Source organism: Lampetra fluviatilis, chromosome 6, assembly GCF_964198595.1.
Source record: "Lampetra fluviatilis chromosome 6, kcLamFluv1.1, whole genome shotgun sequence".
Lineage (NCBI taxonomy): Eukaryota > Metazoa > Chordata > Hyperoartia > Petromyzontiformes > Petromyzontidae > Lampetra > Lampetra fluviatilis.
In genome coordinates this window covers 14,340,625-14,354,620 of record NC_136280.1, presented here as the reverse complement: position 1 = coordinate 14,354,620, position 13,996 = coordinate 14,340,625, and the positions used below count along the sequence as shown (strand labels likewise).

The window sequence follows — 13,996 nt, the reverse complement described above, 5'->3', positions numbered from 1 at the left end:
CCTGCGCCAAAACACAAATAGAATGAGCCCAATAGAAAAGGGCACATTCAACAAGCGGTGCAGGAAATGCTGCTGACCGACTTCATTTCTCCATCCTCAAGTCCCTGGGGGGCACCGGTGGTCCTAGTCAAGAAGTCAGGATTCCTGCCAAAAGGAGGGGGACAGTGGAGCAGGGACAATGGAAGGGGGAGGAGCGGGTGAGGAGATATGAGAGAGAATTGGCGGGAAAGGGGAAGAACTGGCGGGAAATGGAAAGAGAAGGCTGGGCACGAGTGTGGACTGGGGGAAGCAATAAAAGACGAACCCCCTGCAACCTGGTGTCGGCTCTCCTTTACACTCTGAAAATAATGTTTCTAAATTTGGAGGGAAAAACAGGAAAACCCGGAGAAAAACCCACGTGACCACAGGGATTACATGCAAACTCCAAATATACAGGCATCGGGTCGGGATCAAACCCACAACCTCCTGTATACCAGGCGAGGTAGTTATCATCTCACCACCATGGCGCCGTTTACCTGATGTACCGATGTCGCCCAGAAAGCACTTTTATATTATAGTTGAGGCTAGTAAACCACTTTCACAGCAAAGTTATAGGCTTTCACGTCGAGCTTAACCTGACACAGACTCAGCGAGTCCATCCTCCCAGGGATGACGATGAAGACGTATCGACCCTGCTGTGAGGGACACGTGAAGCGCGCCGATTGGCCTGGAGTCACAAAGATGTCATCTGCGCACCTGCAAGACAGCGCAGCGGTGCGACAGCGATCAGAGCAACGCGCGACCCAGGAGCACACAGCACGAGTGAACACGTGGCAGCAAGACGCTTCAGAATTCGCCAAAAGCCGCAGTTTTGTCTCCACTCCGAAAACATTTGAATCTTAAAAATCAGAAGCATTGCTTTTGTGGCCACTCTCATACAAAAAAAACCCCTTTACATTTAAACAGTATAGGTGGCACATTCAGCAGTGACAATTCTATAAATTAACCTATGGGGCTTGTACCCCCTCCCCCACCCCCACCTCGTAATGGCTGAAGTAACAATTACGTTCACGTGAAAGAGGTAATTATGACCAATACAACCATGACTCACCATCGCTTCCTTACTTCTTCCAGATCTCGCAGGTGGTGACAAGTGACAGCTGAGGATAAGGGTTCGCACTTATTGGGTGTTTAGTGCCCCATTATTTCAAAAGTGCCTCATATCACTTTACATCTCAAACATTCCAATGCCCGCCTGTAGTTGTGTATATCTCTAGCCTGGGGGGCAGCTGACCTTCAAAATCTCATCCCACTGCTGGAAGTTTTACACTTGGTGCGAATGTGGGAACCCTCCCTCCCATACTGAACGGTACCTTCCTCGGGGTCCCCGATTTGCTGTGTCCTGGGATCTCCACTGGTTAGAGACTTGTGTCGGGAAACCTGCCCAATATTACACTGACTCACTACGAGTTGCCAGCCCTCAGAAACCAAGCAGGTTTAAGTTTGGTTCGTACTTGGAATGGATGAGATCACCACACATGGCCAGTTTATGCAGATGTTGGGTCGTGAGGTGACCAGGAGATGGTAATGTTGAGTATCACCTCGAATGTGTGGGTTTTCTCCAGGTACTACCCAAATACCAAAACACTCATTCATGGAAATGGATAAACTGTCCCAATATAGGACGCTTCTGAAATATTTGGGTGACCAGGCGAGGCTTTGCTGGGTAAATAATCGGTATTGTTGTTACTTACAATGCATTCTTGCTGTGATTGAACGAATTTCCCACTTTAATGTGCGCTCCAAAGAGACGAATGCCCTGTGCGTCGTCTCGATTGGTGATCCTGACGGCATCCACCGTGTACACGCGGTCAAGCGTGATGCAGAACCAGGGCTCCCACTCGTAGCTGGTGGCGCTGCACATCCCACTGCAGAAGTTGGTGCCGTTTGTACCGTCGATGGCTTTGGATGCGTTGTGATCGGGCCCGGCTGTGCTCGACTGCATCGCCTCCCCGTACACCACGATCGCTGGTCAAAGAAAATTATCATGACAAGGAGTCGGCGGCGGCTCATGACTCCATGTGGAGGCGGCTACAAATTCTGTCTCAAGTTGTCGAAATCTCAGGCTGCACGTATGCAGGTAGATTTGTTGAGTGACTGGAATGCAATGGCTGAAGTGGCCTCGTCAGAGCTTTCCCCACTGGATGGACACGCGGCAGCCTGTGCAGCTTACCCAGCAGAACCGTTCTGGTGGGAACGCGGCATTCATTGATTCATCATGATTTCACATTTTCACACGTTCTGATTTAAATAAAGCAACCTGCATGCATCGCCTGAGACTGGGAAAGGTTACGCGGGACTTTGTTGCATCCTCAACAGTGGGAACTGCAATACCCTGGTGTCTACAAACTAAGTTGTGTCTGCGGCAGCAGTTACATTGGGGAAAAGAAACGACATGTTTCAGACCGTGTTCGCGAATACAAGGCAGATTTGAAACACGGCAGAACCAAAATACATCTGCTGTAGCTGATCACTCTTTTAACGCGGTAGGCTCACACGATATTGTTTTTTTCCGAGACCAAGGTACTCTGCAAACCTTCGGGTTACGATCAAAGATTTGTCCATGAAGCCATCCAGATATATAAACACAGACACAATTTCAACCGAGAAGACGGGTACAGACTGAACAATCATTGGAAGGACGTTATTAACTAGGTAAAGTCTTAACTGGCTGTGATGTTTCCTTCCTACCTGCCGAATTTTAGCAGTTATTTCCGACTCTCTGAGTTGCATTGCCAGGTTAGATGTCTCACCCTTGATGTGGCAGTGACGCTCGTGTTGTGGCGGACTGTGACTGGCTGTGGTGTTTCTGTGTGTCTCTCACGGTCACCTGTGTTGCGGTCGGTGCACTTCTCTCTCTTCCGCGCGTCTGTGCGGGTTTCTGGCCCCCACCCTTTTGCCAGGTGTGGCGGCCGCTCCCCCTTCCCCTCTTCCCCCTCTACCCCTCCAGGGTCTGTGCAGTACCTTCTCGGGGCACTTCTCCCTCTCCCGCTCGTTCTCTGGCCCCGCCCTCTTGCCGATCCAGCCCCCCCCTCCCGGGTCTATATATATGTAATAAAAGACTCGGACGCTTCTCTCTGTCCTGTGTCCTTTATTTGGGTTCGATCTCTTTCCCTCACGGTACTCCCCTATATACTCTCCACCCTGCAGCCCCAGGCTGCTGTCGCTCCCGTAGCTCACACTCTGCAGCCCCAGGCTGCTGTCGCGCCATGCAGACCCCTGCTGCCGACTCCTCCCTTGCAGACCCGCTGCTCTCTGCAGCCTCCTCGCTGCTCCTCCTGCCCCAGGGTCGGTCACCGTTGGCCGACGGTGCCGATCCTCCTGGCTTGGGTGTGTGGCGACCTCGCCACTCTCTCTCACCCTTCGCCCTGCGTGGCCTCTCACTTCTCCCAGTCCCCGATCACTCCCGACTGCTTCCGGTTACCCCCCTTATAGACCGTTACCCTCTCCCCCACGTGACGTAACTCCTCCCCCCATGACGTCACTTCCGGAAGGTCGTTTACGCCCGCATTACATATATATAGTGCCGTGTCTAGCAGCCGGCTTTCTCACCTGAAGACAGTCGCTTGCGTTCCGATCGCAACGTCGTGATCTATTATTTTGTCTACCTACGTGACTTTACCGAAAGAACCAAAGAGTATGGATTCCTGCAGTCACGAAAGCTTCAAATCAAGAAGATGATTTATAAAGATCTTAATTAGATTTTAATTGTGTGAAACAAGTCTTCACGGGAAAAAAAAAATTCTTCATTTGTAGAGCTCGCGGTGAGCAGTGCAACATCGCGATTGATTGCGAGAGTGGCCCCGATAGATGATGTTCCTGAATGACTTCTGAAGTCACCACTATGCCCTGAAAAGTGTTCATTGCATGACAAAACTCACATCTACAGTTCACGGACCTGGTGTACGTATAGTTATCTGAATTTAAAATAAGACTTTTGGTGCAGTCATTGGTGATCAGGCTGAGAACAACAACTCACCACACTTCTGATCTTGGTTTAATCTTATTAAAGCTTAAAATTCGAACCCAGTATCTCAGCAGCTCATTGCTATGACCTGCCCGTTAAGAATCGCTCGATTGCTAAGACTTCACTCAACACCTTGGCTTTATCTGTGGACTTGGGATTTCATCAGTGCTGGCTCAGTGTTCAGTGCTTAATGCAAAGCTGTGTAAGTTAACACCGTTAATACAGGAATGATAAAAGGTTACGGCCAACAACCGCCTGTTCGGGTTGGTATGGAGGAATTAACTCCAAAAAATTGCGTCACGTACCTTCATTTTCCAAGAGGGGAGCAGTGGAGACTTGCACCTCACATAAACTCAACCACGGATGGCCCGAGGAGTTGATGAAGATGTAGCGTCCCTTCTTTCCTGAACAGTTAAATGTCACCACGGTGGATTGGGCAGCCTCCTTCAGAGTTTTACACCTGCAACAAATATAGAACCGTTGCGATTACTAACATCAACTCTGGCTATGCACTTCATATCCACACAGCAGTTCGATGCTTACTTAGACATTTAGTATTTATGTTGTTCCAGTCTCATCTTGTCCTGGTAAAATTCAGCGGGAAGATACTGGAAAAAATATGCGATCCACAGTCGAAACATGAAAAATTCAAATCCTGATCAGGAGTCAATTTGATCCATTATCCCTCTGGAGCCAATAAAATAGGCTCCACTTTTTAAGAATCTAACAGTGTTTATCCTATAGGAATATTGACCCCTACATTGGCAATGTAGAATTGGCACCACTGATGATGAGTGCCACTCCAGTTGTGGCCCTGAATACATTTCTATCTGAGATTTCAGCCATAGGATTTGTGGTACGATACAAGAACACAATGCCCTACTCTGGTCACAGAGTCTGATGGTGATTATTGCAGACAGCACAACTTTTGTACATCCCAACAGAGGAGAACTGTGTTCCGCACGCGCTGTCGTGAGGCTCATATGAGGCCCCCACGAGTCCACCCACACGTGACCTTGCCTCGGTTGAGGGCATGACGAAATATTTGTGATGGGTTTTTCGCGCAGTCAGACGAGAGACCATAATATGCACTCCACGTAAGATTGTGTGTGTTCGTTGAAAGGCTGCTATTCTAGTTTAACGCGTAGGCTTTCGCGACCAATATTATTTATAATCAGCGTTTTTGGGTTTAGATCGCGTTATTTATAATCGTGTCGTAACCCTTCACCACCCGACACGGCCAATCAGTAAAAAAGTGTCACGTTGACAAAATAAAAATAGTTCACTGCTTTAGCCCACCGGTGTGTTGAAGCGCAAAACCACAACATTTACAATTCTTGAGTACGACGTTTCGCTGGTAATTGCATCCAGCATCATCGGGCAATTCGCCAGAATGGTGAGGCTCTGCTCTGTCTCCCGTTCTTATATAGAGCAGCAGCAGGGTGACGTCATCATTAACTCATCAACTCATCAGGTGCAACGATTTGAGGCGGGGGGGGGTTATTGTAATTATATACTAGATTAGTAATCAGGCAGTTGTTACAATGCGAGTTGTAGATTAATAATCAGTTGGAATGTGTTTTATTGTAATTATGCTACGTTAGTAATCAGTTAGTGTTTGTTTCCCCTATAAGGAATTGTAATGTATCTTATTTAATAATACGCTTCCAGGCCGCACTAAGCCTGTAGCTGTCTGAGCGATTAAAGTTATTTCTGTTTCTCTCAATTTCAATGGATTCTCTAATTAGTCTTTGCCAGTAGTAACTAGTTTTACACAACACTTCAACGTTGTCAAAATCAATTGAGTGTCCTTGTTGGCCAGCATGTTCTGCCACTGCCGACAGTTGTGTTTGCGATAGTTTAATATTTCTCTGGTGTTCTTTTAGTCTTACACTAATGTTACGCCCCGTCTGTCCAATATAGCATCTGCCACATAAACAATTAATCCGATATACACCTTCTGTTGATAATTTAGGTAATTCGTCTTTAGTGCAAGTTACTAGTTGTTGAATTTTGTGCACTGTACCAAATCTTACTGTAATGTTTTGCTTTTGCAAAACACGGGCTAATTTGTCAGTTACTCCTGAGATAAATGGTATTTTTATTGTTTTAACAATCTGATCGCTTTGAGCAGTGTTGCTTTGCGATCGTGATTTGGCATTTAGTGCTCTGTTAATTTGAGCATTATTGTAGCCATTCTGTCTTAGTGCTTCTTTAACATGTTTAATCTCTCTCACTAGACTTTCACTATCTGACACTGTTTTAGCCCGATGTATGAGCGTCTTGATAAGAGAGGATTTCTGAGCTGGGTGATGATGCGAATCTGCATTCAGATAGGCATCAGTGTGCGTTTGCTTTCTGTAAACGCTGTGTGTTATTTTACCATTTAAGCCATGCCCAAGTAAAATATCGAGGAACGGGAGTGTATTATTCACCTCCATTTCCATGGTGAACTGAATGGCCGGGTTTTGTGTATTGAGATGATTTAGAAAATCGTTAAGTGTATCTTTACCATGTGGCCAGACAACCAAAGTGTCATCCACATATCTAAACCAAATGGATGGTTTTAATGTGCTCGAGGCAAGTGCTCTGGTTTCAAAGTTTTCTATGTACAAATTTGCATAGGTGGGACAAAGTCATTGTTATGCAAGTCCAAGTCGAGTCGCAAGTCATCAAATTCATGACTCGAGTCTGACTCGAGTCCAAGTCACATGACTCGAGTCCACATCTCATAGGTGGGACAAAGTCATTGTTATGCAAGTCCAAGTCGATTCGCAAGTCATCAAATTCATGACTCGAGTCTGACTCGAGTCCAAGTCACATGACTCGAGTCCACACCTCTGCAAATTTGCTATAGCAGGAGATAAAGGAGAGCCCATTGCTGCTCCCTCCCTTTGTTTAAAGAATTCGCCTCTCCATAAGAAGTAAGTGTTATTTAAATAATGATCAGCGAGTTTCGGAATATCTTTTGGTAAACCTGTATTCTTTACCAGTGTATCAAATAATTTAAGCGACTCGCTCACTGGAACCTTAGTGAATAGCGAAATCACATCAAAACTCACCAAAATATCATTAGGGTTAAGTTTAATATATTTGATCACATTCACAAGATGTTCTGAATTTCTTATGAATGAAGATGTCCTACCGATGTAGGGCTGTATTTGTTTAGTTACATATTTTGCTAATTTATATGTGGCAGCAGGGCCGGCCCGAGGCATAAGCGAACTAAGCGGCTGCTTGGGGCCCCCTGGCCACCAGGGGGCCCCCGAATCGTTTTTTTTTTTACAATTAAATAACTTAAACAAGTGATATAAATGAATTAATGAATGAATGAATAAATGATTCAAGACAAGAAAATTCTGTCGACAACTGCTGCTTTGTCACGGCTCACGGATGTCACGGCTCATTGACAATTCGCGTGGGCGCGGGCGCGGGCGCGGGCAGGTGCGCGCAATTGTACGTCACGATAATAAACAAAGGTGTGCAGGCTAGGCTATTAGTTAAGAATCCAAGAGCTTTTTATGTGCCTTGCAGTTCTCATACACTAAATCTGACCGTTTCAGATGCGGCTAAAGCATCAACGGATGCTTCTTGTTTTTTTGGAAATGTGGAGAAGCTGTACAATTTGTTCGCTGGGTCCACTCAAAGGTGGGCCATCTTACGGAAGTTTGTTGACATCACCCTCAAGTCCTGGAGTGAGACACGCTGGGAAAGCCGGATAAAAAGTATTGAAGCTTTGCGCTACCAGTCAGAGAAGGTGAGGGAAGCCCTGCTAGAACTGAGAAGTAAAGCGACTGACCCTGTAGTGGCTGTTGAAGCCAACTCCCTTGCGGAAGAGATAGGTTCATTTAGGTTTCAGATTTGTTGTGTTGTCTGGTGTGACATTTTGTCTAAAATTAACATCACGAGCAAGCTTCTACAGTCAACCAACATGCAGCTTGATGTAGCGGTTAACCTTGTAAAAAAGAACAAAGGCGAACTTATCAGTTACCGAAAAACAGGCTTCTGTGATGCACAGACATCTGCTAAAGAAATTTGTGAGCGGATGAACACAGAAGCAGTGCTGAAAGAGAAGCGATTGCGTTCTACAAAAAGGCACTTTGCCTATGAGGCTGCAGATGAGCCGATAGTGGACGCTATGAAGAGGCTGGAAGTGTCATTTTTTAATGCTGTAGTGGACCGTAGTATTCTGTCATTGGAGGATAGATTTAAGTCTCTAAGTGAGGTTAAAGAGAACTTTGGAGTGCTGCTCAATTTTAGGGAGCTAGATCAAAAGGTCCGGAGGGAACAATGTGAGCTTCTTGGGGAAAAACTCTCTTGTGGAGAGGAGGCTGATATTGATGGTAGCGCACTGGCAGTAGAGATAGAGAGTCTTCCTGAACTTCCCCAAACTATGATGACTGCCTTTGAGCTTCTCACATACCTCTCACAAAATGAGATGTGTGAGCTTTACCCAAATCTTTGGGTAGCTCTCAGGATAGCCTGCACTCTGCCTGTGTCAGTTGCCTCAGCAGAGAGGAGCTTTTCCAAGCTCAAATTGATAAAAACATATTTGAGATCATCAATGGCCCAGGAAAGACTAAGTGGACTTGCAGTCATTAGTATTAATAACAAAGTTGGCCAAGCAATACCATACAATGATGTCATTAGTGACTTTGCCTCCAGAAAAGCTAGGAAGGAACGATTTTGAGGTCATTGTTGTACAGTTGACATTGTTGAACCCTTGCTGTTCTTATGTTTGCTTTCATTATTTAAGTATCTTTTTTTTTGTAACATTCTATTTTTGATTAGATTAATGTTTGTCTATTTTGGTTTTATTTAAAAGATTGCACATTTAATGCACATTTGCAAATAATTTATTTAATATGTTTTTTGTGACCGTTTGTATTCAGAAGTTTTAATAAAAGAGTGAAGTATTTTAAGTGTTGTTTTTATTTTTTATTAATACATAACCTCACTGTATTCGTTTATAATATTCGCTATAACATTATAGTGTGACATTTGTGTCAATAATCTTCTAGCACAGATGAGTCTGCGTGGTGGGAGGGGGGCCCCCAAATCAAATTCTGCTTAGGGCCCCCAAGAGGCTCGGGCCGGCACTGTGTGGCAGAGCCAATTGTACTGACTATGGGTCGTAATGGGATGCCGATTTTATGGATCTTTGGTAGCCCATACAGTCTAGGTGGTTTTGAAGCCCTTGGCTTAATTAGGAATTGCTCATTTTTTAGGATTAATGAATTTGCAATGATTGCAGTAGTCTTACGTTCCAAAGTATTAGTTGGATCTCGTTTAATTTTAATGTAGGTACTTTCCTCTAATAAATCTTTAATTGTATTATCATAATCGGCTCGTGACATCACTACAGTATGCTATTCTAACCCAAAATTTCCAGGTTTTTGGCTCAGAATTCTCACTAGGAATTGGACTAGCCTCCTGTGTTTCTCAGGAAATCAGCCAATCTTCTGTCACAATACTCAGATCAAGAGGTCATCAAGGACATGTCGTTGATGCCACTATAGCTCTCCATTGCTTCCTTCTGTAACACCCCAAAACAATTGCGCAGTCAACACCCAACCTCTGAGGACTGCTCTTACAGTCTCTATCACCACCATCTGGCGTTACGTCTTCCCAAATAGTTCCCACGCTCTGGGTGTCTCCAGGGCTTGTTTCAGTTACCTGTCCTTCCCGATCTTGCACATATGCTCCATCACAACCACCTCTTCCTGATTACAACTATTACACTCTCCTTCCATGTTCTATTTGGAACTTACATGTTGTTTATCTCATCCTGCCATAAACATCCTTGCATCTTCTATATCCAACTGTACTCTAAGGCCAGAAGCCTTTTTCTAGTAGATGTGTTAAGGGTTCAGTAGCAGGTGGTCAGCTAATGTTTTTGGTAAGGGCCTTTTTCTGGCCACTGAACATGGACCACTGCTCAAAAGGTTAGCATACTCTATTTTTGGTTCAATAATCAAGTCCTAATGATGGTGGCGAGGTTTGTGTAGACTGTTATGAATGCCGATAATGTTGAATGCGAGGAACAGCAGGCAATGTTCATATTCCAAATGTGATATACTTGCATCGTATTATTGGTTGTGGTGTCCGAAGATTGTCCAATGTAGATTGTATGTGATGTGATGGGCCACTCCCAATAGTCACTCCGGAACGTTATGGTCACAGCGTGGACAGGGACCTTCTCCTTCATGTCCAGTTTCCACCAACTTTTATCAGAACCACCCTTCGAGCTCGCGCATGACTTGCTGTTGGTGTAGTTCATGTCCGTGTTCCCGTCAATGGCGAGGAAAGCAGTTGCGCAAAATTGACTGTCGTCACAATAGGTGCTGAACTGCGTCGCTTCACCGTGTATGGCCACGTTTGTGCCTAGAAGGTGAAGAAGAGAGGGAGAGAGCACTTGTGTATTATTTGCAGTTTGTAGGAGAGTGAGTGATATGTGGAGCGGTGCCCTACCGCTCTACATATCACTCACCAACTTAACCAATACACAGGCCACACCCAATGCAGTGTAACCAAACACAGTTCTGTATCACTATCGTTTTCAATAAATATTAACTTATGCGATCTTATTACAACGTTGGCCTGTGCCTCCTCAGCGAGTCGGATACGTGATGTTGTGCTGTCTATTATAGCGACGACCAGGGTGAAGTATGTTTAATCAGGGTTTCTAAATTATATCGCACATAAACAACTTAAGTCTTTTATTTATCCAATTGAACTGGAGTCCACATGACCGAAGTCTTCCCGTAAGTCTTTATTCTCTTCTTCACACCATTTACACCACGACACACCCACAGCAAGCCTCGTCTATAATAGAGGGTTTTTGGGTTCGATCGCGTAAATATATAAATGTGTCGTTAAACCCGCCACCACCCGACACAGCCAACGTGCCAATTCGTCACTAGTATAGCACTAGTGTATAGTGTAGTATATAGTAGTGTAGTGTATAGTGAAGTGTATAGTAGTGTAGTGTATAGTAGTGTATAGTGTAGTGTATAGTGTAGTGTATAGTGTAGTGTATAGTCGTGTATAGTGTAGTGTATAGTGTAGTGTATAGTAGTGTATAGTGTAGTGTATAGTCGTGTATAGTGTAGTGTATAGTAGTGTAGTGTATAGTAGTGTATAGTGTAGTGTATAATGTAGTGTATAGTGTAGTATACTAGTACAGCACTAACCGGTGTGTTGGAGAGCCAAGCCACAACATTTACAATCTGAGTACGACGTTTCGCCAGTAATTAGAACTAGCTTCATCAGGCGACAGCCAGATTTGTGGAGAGGTCCTCCTGATTTTTTCCTTATATATCGTCCTTAGGAGCCACAAGCCCATGACACACACCCCTTACTCTCTCTCCGAATATTTTAGGAACTCTCCCGACATTCCTCTCAGCTCTCACTTCTCGTTTACCGCCAAATATATCCCCTTCAGGTTCCCTGCCTTCCCCTGTCTCCTTTTTCGCAGCCTCGTTACTGCCGCCTTTCTTTAATTTTCTGAGGCGTAGACGAGTACAGGCGGTCTCCGATTTATTATGGTCTGATGAACGACCAGAATGAAAGCTCAGCACATGTGTCTGCTCACTTTGGATTACAGGACGCCTCAATACAACTGCCTCTTTAGACGCTGTACACAATAGTGTGGCAGGTGCTTTTCGGGTAAAAACGAGGTGTGTGTGTATATATACATTTGCATTGACAGATGTTGATGTTTGTTTCAACGTGAAGGGACTTTAGACGTGTTTTTTTTTACCCAAGAAAGCGTCTCTTAGTCTATAAGACCCTTTGCTGGGAGGACCCTACTTGAAGTAATTTACCAACTCGTTACTGAATATTCATGCTCGTGGGAAGAAACCGAAGAAAAACCGAAACATTTCATGTGGGTAGATCAGCAGCCTCGTATCGGTACTGCCACCTTTAGGCACCTTGTAACCCTGTCGGTTTTGTGTCCCACTAACGCGATGGTTTCTGTGAACCTGACAACCGTCCCTTCAAAACAATGATTCAGTGAAGCTTTTCTGGACAAGTTCAACCATCACAGCCAAAGCCGTTGATGCCACCACGCCTCATTGCCAACACTTTGCACCCTCTGCCAGACACCACAACTGCTGCACAGTCGACACACAGTGACCGACAAAAACAATTATAATTGTTATTGGATGAAGAATAATTATAAATTCTAATGTTATACCATCACTGGAAGGATGCCAATATCATAAGTTGGCCTTCGTCCAGTCGTGTGTGGAAAATTATTTTCTATTGCATATGGCAGAAAATGTTCAAAAGCCATGTGAAGTGTGAGTTACAGAGGTGCACACACTAGAGTTGGAGGCAACACATCAATTAACAACTTCTCTGACCACTTCGGGTTCGATAACTAGGTGTGGCTATACCGTCCGCTATGTGTGTGGGAGTCAACTATAACGAACGGTCCAGTCAGCACACACGCTGCCTGACCCACGATGCCGAGCTAAGACTCAACCCGATGAAGCGAAGAGCGAAGAGATCCCAGGACGATCCCCACAAACGAGCCCTGATCCCTGTCGGGGCTCCCCCTTTATTTCCCAGGTCGCGGCCTCGCCCCGCCCTCGGGCACGCCTCTTCCAGGATCAAGTCAGGAGCTCCCGGCTCCCTGTCACGTGTCCCTCGAGCCTCCTAGGGAGGTTCTCGGCGCTCAGCAGCACTCCTATGATAGTGGCTGGCGCTAACACAGAGAAGTAACATAAATTACGTCACTACACGTACCAAATGTCGAGGTCTTATATTCACCACAAGACGACTTCAGGAGAGAGTTTGGGTAGTTTTCCTGTTTCCTCCGTTGAAGGAGTGCATACCACAGTGGTTTACTGTATAGTCCATAGTTTGTCTCGCAGTCACACTACTATGGCTTGCCTTTTATTTCCCATTCGTGAAAATGTTTGTGCATTGGCCTGTTGATGTTCTAATGCCGTTGATAGTTTCATCAGTGGCAATCATTGCCAAGTCATCAATTCCCAAGGAAGAGCAATACCTGATCAAACCAAGGGCATCAAAACCACCAAGACTTTATGGGCTGCTAGAAATTCACAAACCTGATGTCCCATGAAGACCCATAGTTAGTAGCCAGAGAGCCGGGCCACGCTGACAGTATAAGAGGGGCCCCAGGGGGGGGGGGGGGGACCTCGTGGCTGTCGTTTGGAGTGGGATCCCGTCGTGCTGCTGGAGTCTTTGCCAGTCAGGCAGTCTACCAGCTCTCAACTGGGAACTTCAGTCAGTAAGTGTTACTGTCAGGCCGTGTTAATAAACAGAAAATGCATACTGATGCGTGTCTGAATGCAGTCAACACCATCATCCCGCACAGAAATCTGCTCTTATCAAGACGCTCATTCATGATCCACCAAACCTTCCCACCTCCAAGTCATTGGTTTACAAAAGTGCATTGCCTGCTGTAGGCCAGGTAATACACGTGTATGGAAAAGAGGCGGGCTGGATGAAGTACAGAATTGTGTTCAATACTCACGTATCGTGGGGTATGTGCATGTGTCCTCACATTCCCCAAGCTGCACCAGCGCCACCAGCACGAGCACGAGCTTCATTGTCCTGAAACACAAAACGGCACCATCAGCCTGCGTGACGGGCACAGGCAGCTTTGACCTGGAGCAAGGGGGCACTCGACCTGTCGGCAGGGCAACATTTCCCACTCAATATATCTTTGATCGCTGTGAGGCTGGCTGGCTTGTAGTATGGATTATCGGCGTAAGGCACTACCGCAACAGTACAATATATGTATATCCCTAATCATAATACTAATTCTATGCAATACTACCATATATTCTTATAATCCTATGAACAGGTTTATAAACAGGTGCATGGCCCCACGGAATAAGGTGAGATCGATGTGGTATTAGTCTCACAGATCCAATTCACCCAAATTCTCTGACACAATAACTGCAAGTAATAACTGGAGGAGCGTTCAGTATGAAATGCCTAAACCGTTGCTCA

General features: G+C 45.4%; 1 protein-coding gene across 1 annotated transcript; it reads right to left on the bottom strand.

Annotated features, from left to right (window-relative positions):
- Window positions 1-371: 371 nt before the first annotated feature.
- LOC144932960 (fucolectin-like) lies at window positions 372-13,590 on the bottom strand. The gene is made up of 4 exons (XM_078857361.1): window positions 13,515-13,590; window positions 4,312-4,410; window positions 1,734-2,007; window positions 372-735 (listed from the first exon to the last, which is right to left on the bottom strand). The coding sequence occupies exons 1-4, from the start codon at window positions 13,588-13,590 to the stop codon at window positions 564-566; spliced, it is 621 nt and encodes a 206-aa protein (XP_078713487.1). The 3' UTR covers window positions 372-563.
- Between the last annotated feature and the right edge of the window lie 406 nt (window positions 13,591-13,996).